Source organism: Pezoporus wallicus, unplaced genomic scaffold, assembly GCF_028554395.1.
Source record: "Pezoporus wallicus isolate ANWC-B61680 ecotype Strahan unplaced genomic scaffold, APGP_CSIRO_Pwel_v1 contig_6275, whole genome shotgun sequence".
In the NCBI taxonomy this organism is placed as follows: domain Eukaryota; kingdom Metazoa; phylum Chordata; class Aves; order Psittaciformes; family Psittacidae; genus Pezoporus; species Pezoporus wallicus.
Genome location: NW_026636901.1, coordinates 1,350,687 through 1,363,599, shown reverse-complemented (window position 1 = coordinate 1,363,599; position 12,913 = coordinate 1,350,687). Strand labels below are relative to the sequence as shown.

The window sequence follows — 12,913 nt, the reverse complement described above, 5'->3', positions numbered from 1 at the left end:
CAAAGAGTCAAATATATTTCAAGTGAAGCAATTCTGCTTCTCATTTAGAAAAGCAAACTGAAAAGCACAGTTCCTTTCTTTCCTCCTATCCCACTGGCTGCAGAACAACATACAAAATTCACCAAGCAGACACGCCCTTCTCTTGTCAGCACACTAGACTCTGACTGCACTTATTTCCAAGAGTTACAAAAGCATGGTAGTATCTGAAGAAACAATTCAGACAGTTCTTCCTCCCTCCCAACTCATCTTTGCTCAGGACTTTTTAATCACTGTTGTATAAGAGCAAGAAAGTATAATAACTCTTATGTTCTGTATCACAATGTAGCACAGTAAGATTAACCATCAGGGAAAAGGTCACTTCAGGATGATAGCCTGTCACTAACCAAAGGCTGGTTCTGCAGCTAACTTCGTTAGTTAGTGTCAGGAATTGCATACAGAGCCAGCTCCACACAGGAAACTAAATGAGAATCAAACCTGTGTGAATTTCAAAAAAAAAAAAACCACCCCATGAACTCAATTATTGCTATCAAAATACAGCAAAATCAAATTGTAAAAAAACACATGAATCATGTCAGGTATGCTGCAAAATCTCACTGTCTAGCTCTAGACAGAGGCTGACGTAAGAAGACTTAAGACTAATAAATTGAGGCTAGAGGGTAATGTACAAAAGAAGGTTATGTCTGTGCAAGACAGAACTGGGCCAGTGCCCAGGTCTATTAGATCTATTACATATTATTCAATTATTGTCAAATGATACAGCACAAGGAAAGAGAACTATCTGACATCATCCAGACGTCATCGTTTTCTGAAATGTTCCTAACCTTTTCACTGTCCATCCTCTGTCCTTTCTGTGCTGCAGTATATTTGCATCTCATTAGAACAAGTGATATAATTAATTAATAAGGACCTTTCTAACTGTTGCTGGCACCTGGATCTCTTCTCTGGAGAAAAGGAATTTAACAGGGATGTCATTTAAGTAATTTAAACTCTGAGCCTGACCCCTTCAGGACTCCAGGCTGGTGAAAGGAACTGCAGTGCTCCTCTAGTCCTGCCCTTTTCACAGTAAAATCCTACACCTTCTTTTCCCCTCTCTGGCATAATCTTACCAGGCACTCCAGCTCACCATGGCTAAAGCTAAGCTTTTACTCCCTCTCTTTTTACTGCACCTCTCTGTCACAGGGACATATATAACAGAGACAAAGGCCTTAACAAAAGTATCCCATCCATCACTCCAGCCTGTAATCTTGGCATCGTATTCAGTTTGCACACACACATAGCGCCTATTGCAAAGTCCCACAGTTGGTTTATTTCCTCATCAACCTCTCCTACCTCCCCTTGGAGCTAACACTCTAGCTATCATTACATGATGGTTTAATCATGTAAATGTTACTTGGCTTCAACAGAGGTAACCTGGCAGCTTCCAGAACTACGCTGTGGGAAACCTCATCTGTGGCTCTGACCCTGCCATATTGGTTCTGCCCACATAGGCCTCTCTCTCCTGGTTCTCCTTGCTCCAACACATTAGCAGAATCCTTAAACTACACTGAAATCTTTCAAAACCTTCCTCTGCTTCACCTATCATCTCCTGTTCAATAACTTTTATCTCCAGCCAGCCAATAGCAGGGAATGGAAAGAGTAATCAGATCTTCTCATTTCCTCCTATGTTGTCCCTATTCTTAATAAGATGTTTCCAAACCTCTCCATCCTCCTTTTTTCAAAGCTGCCCTTTGCCAGAATGCTAACAGATAGGTTAGAAAACATATACATTATCACACTTACCTATTACCACCCTACTACTACTTTGGAATCATCTGCTTCCTCCTACCTGTCTTCCAACTTACTTTACGGACTCTCTAAGACAGTGATTGAATAGATTTTTATTTTATGAAGTATTTGTATAGCCCCTAGCACAACAGGATCCTGGTCAATACTACACTACCACATTAAAATAATGGTATGGTAGTGTGATACTCTAGTAAATACCCTAATATATTGCATTCAAATGCCTTTAGAATTTATTTCTATGTAGAACAATGAAAAAGTATTGCAGCTACACATGCAATGATGCAACACCCAAAATGTTATTGAGGATACAACATGGCTTAATCTTGATTAATCTGATGTACTTCACCTCCACTGATGGAAAATTCACCAAAACTCAGCAATGCTTTATTCTTCCATTTCCACCTTTTTTCTTAATTTTTGTGTGTGTGTGTGAAAAAGGAGAAAATATCACTGCACCAAAGGCTGATGAAAAGCAAGGTCTGTATGCCATATTTTAAAAAATCTTATTTCTGTCCTCCAAACCTAAGAAAATCCATGGGGAAAGGGCATTTTAAATCTCAGCTTCAGCTACATGTTTGTAGTCTGTATGGCTTTAGTGGAACTGTAAAAGTCTATTAAATCACCCAATATATTTTCCTTACAGCTGTAGGTTGTTTTTTAGTGTAGTCTTACACATGTTCACCCCATTCAGGTTTCATTTTGTTTGCCTTTATGAAAGGGCTTCCTCTCCTTCCTCTGGGAGAAGGCTCTCCTAGCTATAAAACCTAATTTTCAGGAAATACCTCCTGTTATTAAGCCTGTGCTGACCATTTTGCGCTGTCTTTTTTATACCTATGTACATGAATGAACAATTCCTTCTTTGCATTGGTTTTAATACCCCAAAGATCCAGACTGTTCACATATCTCAGATCAGCAGTAACTGAATCAAGTTTTACATTTAGTGAATTTTTATTTCATTGGAATTCAATTCTTTAAATCACTTTGTTATGATCCCCTGATTTCTTCTTCCATTTAAGAAATATTTTTGGCTATATGGTACACAAAACAGAAGGAAGCATTCCACCTGAAACTGCATAATGATGATGAAAAACAGACAGTCTACAGGACACCAGGACATAACCCTCCCTAATAAAGATGTGTATAAACATACAAGGGTATATTAGTCCTTATATTCCTTATGGGATATGAAGGCTGCATCCCAAAATTACTTAAGGTCACCGTATAAGCATGTCTTATTTGCATTACAGTGACAATCCCATCTCCATCTTCTGCTTTCATACTCTGATATATTTCTCCTCATACTGAATCTATATTTGGAAATACTCTTCCAAAGAATCTGCAAAAATATTTTTCTAATAATTTCTCTCATCTCTATAAGCCCTTTAATATTACTGAATCTGCTCAGCATGGCTCACAACTATTCTTTGTTTAAATATTTATCTCAGAATTATGTTACTGCAATGTTTATTCTTTTTTCCACATTACTCATGAACCCTGACTCTGAAGTTCTTGCTGCAGAGTACATGGTTTCTTCTGACTGATTTAAGGAAAAAAGGTTAATCAGCTGTAATGCTGTGATTATGCAACATTTTTGCGTGTATGTACAACCTATCCATGCGAGTTTTCCAACTGAAGTCAATATCATTATTCATACTCTTAAATCTGTACAAACTCAAAGTGCCCTGCTAAATGGAGTCAAGTCCCCTGTGTGCTGCTGGATTAATGCAGAGAAGACCTGATTCCTTGTCTTACTGCCTGAAAGCTTTTTTACCTCTCTGCTTGGATAAGTGCAGCAATTTCTGGGAAAAAAAAAACTTCTGCTTCACTTCTGTAATGTCTTTCACTTCCCATAAAACCACCCCTTTATTCTAGCTAAATCAAATATTATTTTCAAAGTAACCACTGCCTGTCATTGATAACAAAACTCCAGCTAGATAAATAAAAGGCAATATGAATAAACATGTAAGTGACTCAGCTTGTTTTATAAACTGTGGTCACATAAATCTGCTCAAGTCATGCCATCATCAGTAACTGTTCTTTGAGCTTCTTTGCCTCAGAAACAAACACAACATTCATTTTTTATCTATCAAAGCAATGTCTTGGAAGCCTTTTTTTCCTATTCTCAAGGGCTTCTCCCCAGCCACGGGCCTGGCCCTCACTTTGGAAAATGTCCAGTCACACAGTCCAATTTTTTTCTGGACACGTCTGTCTGGGGCCATAACTCCCCATTTGTCCAGTGTGTAATTCTGTCAGGGGTAACATTGGTCTAGCATTAGAGACTCTTTTCTTACAGCAACAAGGGATTAAATGAACTTGAAGTTTTAGGAGATTTGGGGATTTTTCCAAATGCTGTCAACTGCTGAAGATGACACAGCATTTAGAAAGATTACTTCCCCAGCTAATCTGCTGTTCTCTGCAGAGGGAGGACCATGTTGCTAGTTTGAAGCAGTTTGCTGCAGTGTATTGGTATCTCAGTATCATCAGCACATTACGATTTTTCCAGGGCTCATTCTGTCCTCTTTGACTTCCCTGAAGCCAGCATATGAAGCATTAGGCTCTCCATTAAGCACAGACCTAAGGCCAGGGAAAAAGTACTGGCTGGCAGCCATTGTCTCAGCATGTCTCAGGAGGAATTCTGTCAATTTTTTCTATTTTTTTTTTTAAATTCTTACAACTTTTTTCTTGACAAACTCCCTTGATTTGACTTCTCACAGTCATTCCACTTTACTGCAAACAGGCTAAAGCAAATGAGATTACTTGAAAAACACCAAACTTAACTACCTCATGCAGCACACAGTATCTCACATCAGAGAATCACTAAATACATAATTCCAGAATTTTTACTTCTGTTTAATTGCCTTTAACATTCTGATAATTGTCCTGAAGTTACACCACTGAAGCCTTAAACTTTTGATTCATTTTTCTAATTAAGAAGTGCAAAATTATGTACTGACTGATCATTCTTCTCCCACTTGAGAAATTAGCTGTGCCTGAAAGAGTCTAACCTAGAGAAAGACAGACTGAATTATCACCAAACATGTCAGTAAATGTATACTGGGAATGAAACAGCAAGGTTTTCTGAAGTACGTCATTTTCGTACAGTGTCTTTTAAAGTTCTTTAATTCAACAAGCATGCAGAGAAGGATAAGCTAGTCAATGCATTGTACTTGGGTTTCCAGAAATATTATTGAAAAGTTTTCAAAGCCTAGTCAAGAAACTAAATCATAAAAGAAAAGGGGGCTCTAATCCTCTCACGGCATAATAAAAAACTAAAAGCAAGGACACAAATGGTTAGTTTTCACAATGAGGAAAAAGTGTCTGTGAAGGATTCTCCACAAGGATATGTGCTAGGATATGTACTGTTCTCCATATCCATAAATAATAAATGATATTACTTCCAGTAGGACAGGCAGGCAAATAACGAAGTGGCAAAAACTGCAGAGAATGCCAGATAATTCAGGAGAGTCAAATTAAAACTGGCTGCAAGGGCTGTAGAAAGGACTCATGATTCTGCAGGACTAGGTAATAAAATAGTAAATGAAATGAGAACTGAGAGTGCAGACTAGGGAAAATGTGAGGAAACAACCCCACGTCCATTTTTTTAACTATGTTTAGGTATGATTCACAGCCAAACGGGCTTTAACGTTAGTATTACCAAGCAGAAAACCCCATCATGTATTCATTTTAAATGATACACTGAAAGCACCAGAAAAATGCTTTCTGACAGTAAAACAGAATAAGTAAGAATAGAATAAGTAGGATATCAAGAACTCTTAAGAAAGTGAAAAAAAATATGTTGCTATACTACCATCAAAGTCTTTTATGTACTAATGCCTTAAATACAGCAGACAGTCCACAACTTTTAAGGGTTAATGAAATTATAAAATATTCAGAGAGATGCCACAATGATAAAGAGAGTGAGCAAATAGTTTTCACCTAAGAAGTGGTGATAGAGAAACTCAGCTTGAAAATGGGAGAAGAGAAGAGGGATATGGTAATGCTTAACTAAACACCTCAGGAAAATGAACAACAAATACTCATTTGAGGAATAAGAACCATGGAACACCCATTAAAATTGTCAGGCATATGGTTTAAAGTAAACAGAAAGGGATATTGCACCACTCACACAAACTGCATGATAAAATTGTAAAACTCTGGCTTGAGCTGTGACTATCACAGTAGTTCAGATGCACATTTTGATCTAAGCTTTCAACACCTTATCAGCAAGCCTGTATATTCTACTGCTTAACAACCCTCCCTTAGCCAAGGCAGAACACTGGTTTAGAACGACCTTTGGTCACACCTAGTCTCAACTATTCTCACATTATTACTAGACTTAGGAAAAACTTCGGAAAAGCCTTACTGAGCTGTAAATGCCCTAAAATGTCAGTATCTCAACTCTTACATTCTGCCTTGTTTTGCCTTCTAACATTTTTTCCCCTTTGTTTTTCACCGATTATACATAAGAATTTTAAAAATCGGCACTGAAAAAATATCACTGAGAATGTTCTGTGACTACATGGCAAGTTACAAAAGCAAAATTCTATGTTCTTAAAGAAAGAATAGCCTGATGAAGACTTTATTATCAAAAAATAATATGCCAAGAATTTTTCTCTCTAACAGTCAATGAAAATACGCAACACAAAAGTCTTAGAAAACAAAAATGCACAAGTCTTTTGTGTGGTGTACTCCAAGACTGTAGAAAAAAAAACCTTGATTAATGTTGTGGCTGGAGCCAGACCCAAATGCATGATGAAGCACTTGCAGTAATAGGTTCCCTTGCTCAGTCTGGGGCAATTGTTCTTTTGGAGCTATTGTTCATGAGTAAAGAAAATTTTCCTTTACTCAGAATGAGTAGTAATTATGTAGTCAGTGAATGTAATCTGTTTAACCTAACAAGATCAGGTTTCACACCTATGGTGTGAAATACTATCACTGTTAAGACTGGCATCATCAGGCCTCTGAGATACAACTGTAACACTTTAGCGTCTTCCACGGATACAGCCGCAGCAGCACAGCAACACACAGCAACCTATTAATACTAAGCCATTCGCCCATTTACTCGGGCTTCTTTACCTTAAGTCAGTGCAAACCAAACATAGCCCCTTGTTTGCCTTCAGCTCAGTTGACCTTTTTTCAGAAGAGAAAGATTCCCCATAAAAGTCTGGACCAAGCAGGAAGGAAAACATATCATCAGCTTTCTGCGCTGCGGAATGCAAACCTTCAATTACTCTTCAATTACTCTGGATTATCTTTTCCAGGCTACTGTGGTACAAAGTAAATTGGCAAATTTAAGTCAACCTGTAGGATTCATAAATCTTTTCTAAACCGAACAGATGCTCAGATTCTTCTTCCCCAGCCATGCTCAGCTGATGTGACCACACAACTAAACTCCCCCACTGTAATAATCCTGTGGAAGAAACCTTCTCCAAATAGTTGTGACTTTTTTCTTCCACAGTTTAGAAGGTACAAAGCCTGCATTTCTTCTGAAAAAAAAAACACAATAAAATAATAGCAGGAATAAAAAGGGATACTGTTCATTTGTTGTTCTCCCTGTTTCATCTAAATTAAATAAATAATATTATGTTATCCATGGGCCTCTTCAGATTACAGTTTTCCAGTCAAATCTGTTCTGATTATCAACAGCTATTCAGAAATATTAATGTACTATTTCCTTTTAGTAGTAAAATCCAGTTGTTCTTACTGTTCTTGCTTGCCATTTACTAATGACGCAGAAGGGACCACCATCATAGCATAATTAATGTCTATTAAGTAAGACAAGCTCTGATGTACTTGAGCAGGAAATGTCAAAACTAAATCTTCCATTCAAATATTGCGATATATGAAATGCTGATGTGAAAATATATTAAGTAACTGTGCTATGCAGTATCTTTTAATGGGGTTACCAAAGTTCAGACTGTTTACATGAACATATAAGGGGAACACCTTACATATGCCTAAAAATTACACAGTAAAACAATTTAGTTGGCATGTAGCCAAGATGACACACCTCATGTTTACACCTAATATTTACCAAAACAGTTAAATATTAAGGGAGCCACCAAGGAATTAATTTTCTCTTTTATTTTGCCAGTCCTTTAAAAAATGCCTTAATTCTACAATTTCCAACATATGCATGACAAAAAAAAAAGGATGGTATAACAAACCACCCTTTACAAATCATTACATGTAGAGAATGATGGTTGTTGGAGAAAGACCATCTTGGTTTTATAAATGCTCATCCTCTACAGAGATTCATAACAGGTCTATGGTACAGGAAAGGCCTTATGCTCCTAATCATCAACAATGAAGTCTACATTTAGTTAACTACAGCAACTCCCCAAAGGGTGGAGATGGCACCCTGCAAGCACACAGTTCCCAAGCGACCAAGAATACAGGGCAAAACTAGCAGTCACAGATTGTGGATTTTTTTTTCTTTACTAGCCCTTCATTAGTCCTTTAATTGAACACAGTCCTCAGAGCTGGGATAGCTAGCAGGACTGCAGGTAACAACTTTAAATCCGAGTTTTGCGAATAAAATCAACCCTCACAATTGGAAACAAGCCAGCCTAAGACCACCCCAGTCTTAAAAACATCCTACCTTCGCACTGCACATAAAAGGGGGGGGGGAAAGCACACTGTTTGGGGCCAGATTATCAGTCACTGTAAACAAATGTACTGCAGTTTCAGGCACAATAGAGCTTGAACTAACAGTCATTTGAGAACAGGACCTTTGCATCTCTGTGATTCCTAACACAGTATTACCTAGGGCAGAAGCAACACAATTATGGGGCTGGTCCTTGATCAACTTTGCATATTCCTCAGTTATTTTGAGTTTTGCTTATCAAAACTTATCCCCTATTCCTCGTGACATTTAGACCACAGAAATTAGTTTCTCGGTGACTTTGATGTATGGTTTTCCACACTCAGCTACGCAACTTGAAGCATTTCAAAGTCTCTACACGTGTGCCAATAATTCCCAAATGGCACGCTGCCGTTCGCGTGTGTCCCTCCCGCCACCCCTGTCAAATATGGGTTTGTACATTGGTAAAGCGGGGCGTTATTCAGCAATCACTATAGGACAGCAAGGCAAGAGAAGAAAGCGCACCCCCAAAGCGCACCCCAGCTGACGCAGAGGTCGCAAGCCCCATCCCCTCCCCACCGCCCTCCCCACAGAGCAACGCCTAGCGCTGCCGCGACACTCCGGAAAGTTTTCGGGAGCACCCGCGGGGGCTGCACCGGGGCTGCGGCGGCGCAGAGCCCGCTGCCCGCACTACCGGCAAGCCGGGCGAAGTTTGTCGCCCGCTGCCCGCCGTGACTCACCAGCTTGGCCTGGGCGCGCTGCAGGAACTCCTCCATGGTGCTGACCGCCCGCGGCACTGTCCCCGCGCTGCCCGCAGCGCAGAGCAGACCCGCTCCGCCGCCCGCCCCGCCTGCTCCGGTCCCGCCCCGCCCTGCTCGCCGCGGGCGGTGACGTCAGGCCGTGCCGCAAGGGCAGGCGCGGAGGGGAGCGGAGTGCGAAGGGGCCTCGAGGTCGGAGGTCTGCGCTGGAATGCGGCGGGCCCATACCCGTCTCGGGGGCTCAAAGCAACAGGCTCGGACCAGTCACCTGCATGCCGCGGGCGCTCGGGCGGGGGTGTCTCGGTTGGCTTGCAAAGAGAGCTCGGGGGGCATCGGGGTTGGAGGCAGACACGGGGTTGGGTCTCAGCCCCGGGAACCCTGCCCTGCCTCCCACTTCGGACCCGGGAGCCTTTAAAACTACAGCCACATTTCCAGCTCTCAAAGGAGGGAGCCTACTAAGACAGCATCCCCTTCACAGAGACGTGAAGTGAAAAGCCGGAGAGATGGAGGCCCTGTCCAGAACTGGAGAAGTCAGGGGAACATCATGCAGTGGGAGCAGAGTAGATCAGGAGATAAACTGCAAGGTTCACAGCTTCTCCAGTGCTCTCGCACCACTATCATTCACCAGTGTGTTTCATTTGCCAGCTATAAATAAGTAACCTGAATAACAGAGAGTTACTACTCCAATCAAGCTGTGCCTCACTGAGGAGTTAGTGATGACTAATTATTAATAAATTCAGTGCTGTGAGATCTGGGATTTTTTTCTCTAGTGTATTATTTTACAGCTCATTGAATTACTGAAAAAGCAAAGCTCTTGCTTCCTTATTAACAAACTTTTTCTTGCATGTGTAATTCACTCTCATTCAATTTAATTCTTTCATGATATCTTACAGATCCTATTACTCAGTTCCCTGTCATGATCAATCTGCACCGCCTAATCATATGTTCCTGTTCCAAAGTGTTCTGGAGAACAGGAAAAAAATAAATAGAAATCCTCATCTATGCCATAACGGTTGAAAACTGAAAGGTAAATCTTCATTAAAATATTTGAGTGGACTGAAGCACTGTGCAGATTACATGAAGCAAAGTATTGTAAATGACAGTGTTCTGCAGAAAAAAAAATTGAACTCTGCTATGTTTACTGGAACATTTCTTCTTCTGAAAAACATTAGTGTGTTTCAGAACTCTGAGTTTTCCTGTTATTCTGTTGAAAGGTAGGTCTCTTGAAAGGTTGCATGTTTTGCACAACATATACTTGTAACCTAAAATTGAAACTGAAGTATTGCAATACAGGAATTGCTGTGTAATCTGAGGTGCACAGTTGAGGTCCACTGAAAATGTTTTGCCAAGTAAGAAATCAATATGATCTTGCAAAAAAATGGTGTTAAGTATATAGTTCCTCTCAGCAAAATCTGCAAAATTGGTAACGAAACAGAGAATCCAGCTTGCTACAGCAGCTAAGCAGAAGTTTAGGAAATTTATGTGTTAAAGGGATCATTTTTGCTGCATGTATATTAAAAAAAAAAAAAAGTCAGAAGGCAGACTGAACAGCAAATATTTGGAGAATAAAAAGCTGAATTTACTAAGCAGGCAGCAAAATTATGTTCTTATGCCTAATACCAATAAGAACACTTACTCCCATATACTGTAAATAAAGTGTTCTGAGTAGTTTCGTCTTTGACATCGAATTAATAGGTCTCTGTATGTGGTCATGGGCAGTCAGTAAATGCATCCTTACGCTATAATACTTGAGTGGCCTTCTACTGCTCTTAGAAGAACCCCTTTGTGATCAACATGTGGGCAATCTAGAGATGGCCCCAGTACAGCTGTATTGAAAACAGAACATGATGTGCCACAGCTCCCTGAAAATACTCATGAAAGACATCTTTTGAAACTGTTTTTTTGAACCACTTGTTTGCCTCCTTAATTACTGTATGAGTTAGGTATTGTATAATTAACTGTTCACATACTGTTGTGCAATATCATGAACAGAGACCTGGTCTCTGTATCTGTTTAATCTTTTCTAGAAATTCCTTACCCTGATTCTTCTCTTTGCTACCCCACTTGCAGCCACTGAATTACTTCCCTTTTGCTTAAACTTAAATCAGACATGAATTGGGACCCAGATTACTTTTTATTCATTTTTCTGAAGTAACTAAACAAAACCAATTCACAGCCATCCAAGAAGGTTTTCCTAAAGGGTGTTTCTCCTTTGTTGTGTGTAACAGAATTCCGTATGAAAACAGTGGGTATTGTGTATGTATCTCAAAGTAAGAATTTACTCCATATCTCATTCATGGAATTGAATTATTAAAAAATAAGCTTGTTGAGGAGTGCTGAATTTTCACTTGTTCATAAGCACTTTTGCAACACCTCTTATTACACTGAAGAGGCTGAGCCTGTGAGCTATGAGTTCTACTTTTCACATTTTTGTGGTTTTAAAATTTAAATACAAATAATGTACTTCTGAGAAAAAGTGTTGTTTGGAAGTGCACGTGTCTCTATGTGGCAAAGGAAAAGTTATTTCTTTAATTTCAGCCACTATTAAAGCATTCCGGAATATATAATGTTTTTTTGGTATCATTTTTCTTTGTCCTTAAAAACCTGCAGCTCTAGTGATTATGAAGAAAGTGAATGCCTTACACTGCAACATCTTCTAAAACTCTCATCTGCACTTTGACCGTCCAAGGAACAGTAATTTGCATTATATACAAAGTATCCTAGTAAAACCTTGTGGAATCATAGAATCAACTGGGTTGTGAAAGATCTTTAACATCATCAGGTACGGTCACTGCCAAGTCCACCACTAAACCATGTCACTGAGGGCCTTGTCTACATGGTTTTTGAACACTTCCAGGGACAGTGATTCCATCACTGCTCTGGGCATCCTGTACCAATACCTGACCACCTGCTCTGTGAAGAATTTTTTCCTAATACCCAATCTAAACCTCCCCTGGCACAGCCTGAGGCTGTTACCTCTTGTCCTATCACTTGTAACTTGGAAGACGAGACCAACCCCCACCCACTACAACCTCCTTTCTCACTGTGAGGCCAGTACCCCAAAGGCCTTCCTCTGAAGTATGTTGGGTAGAGGGGCAGGGCTGCCCATGAGGGACCCTGTCATCCCCACTGAGCAAGGCACCTTGCCAGGGCTCCTTTGGGCCCTACTAGGCGCTTGCTCATGCTCCACGCAGGTGGCCCTTGTGCCCCGCATCCAAAGGGATGGAGATTTCTAGACTCCCAGGGTGGTCCCCAGGGGTTCCATTCCTTTTTGTCCTCTATAGCATTGAGCACAGCCACTTGTCAGGGTTCCCCCAGGTCCTGTGATCTCAGTTCTTGTTTGCTGCTCCTGCATGTCCATGTGCCAGTTGTGACCTGGCACACTCTGGCTCTCTTGCTCAGTGCAAGCTCACAGTGGGAGTAAGTTCTGCTCTTCACTTCATGGGTGTTCTTGCTTGGAAGGGCTCCAGCCTTGCTGCCCTATCAGCAGCTACCAGTTTCCAGCTCTCCCTGCATGCAACACAAGTACAGGGCAGGTATGAGAGGATTTTTAATGGATCCACTGGCCAAGAAGTGCAGTAGCTGAGCAAGGTTTGGAAGACAAAAGTGTGTTTGTCATAGCTACATGTCATGCTTCGAAAGTGTGTTTGTCATAGCTACATGTCATGCTTCGAAAAATACCCACAGTACCATGCCTTCTTCCTGCACATCTGTGTGTGGTTGGCACCAATGGTCATTCTTCACATTCTCACTCTGCAGGAGACAGGGGATGCTTGGCTATGTCGTG

At 40.5% G+C, this 12,913-nt stretch overlaps 1 protein-coding gene across 6 annotated transcripts in view; it reads right to left on the bottom strand.

The window, feature by feature from the left end:
- The window catches only part of PRUNE2 (prune homolog 2 with BCH domain), a 144,248-nt gene extending 135,103 nt beyond the window's left edge, over positions 1–9,145 (bottom strand). For all 6 annotated transcript variants that reach the window (XM_057402138.1, XM_057402136.1, XM_057402140.1 and 3 more), the window contains exon 1: positions 9,109–9,145. In XM_057402138.1, the coding sequence (XP_057258121.1) occupies positions 9,109–9,144 (36 nt within the window). In that variant the 5' untranslated portion in view covers position 9,145. The remainder of the gene's footprint in view (positions 1–9,108) is intronic.
- Positions 9,146–12,913: the final 3,768 nt, after the last annotated feature.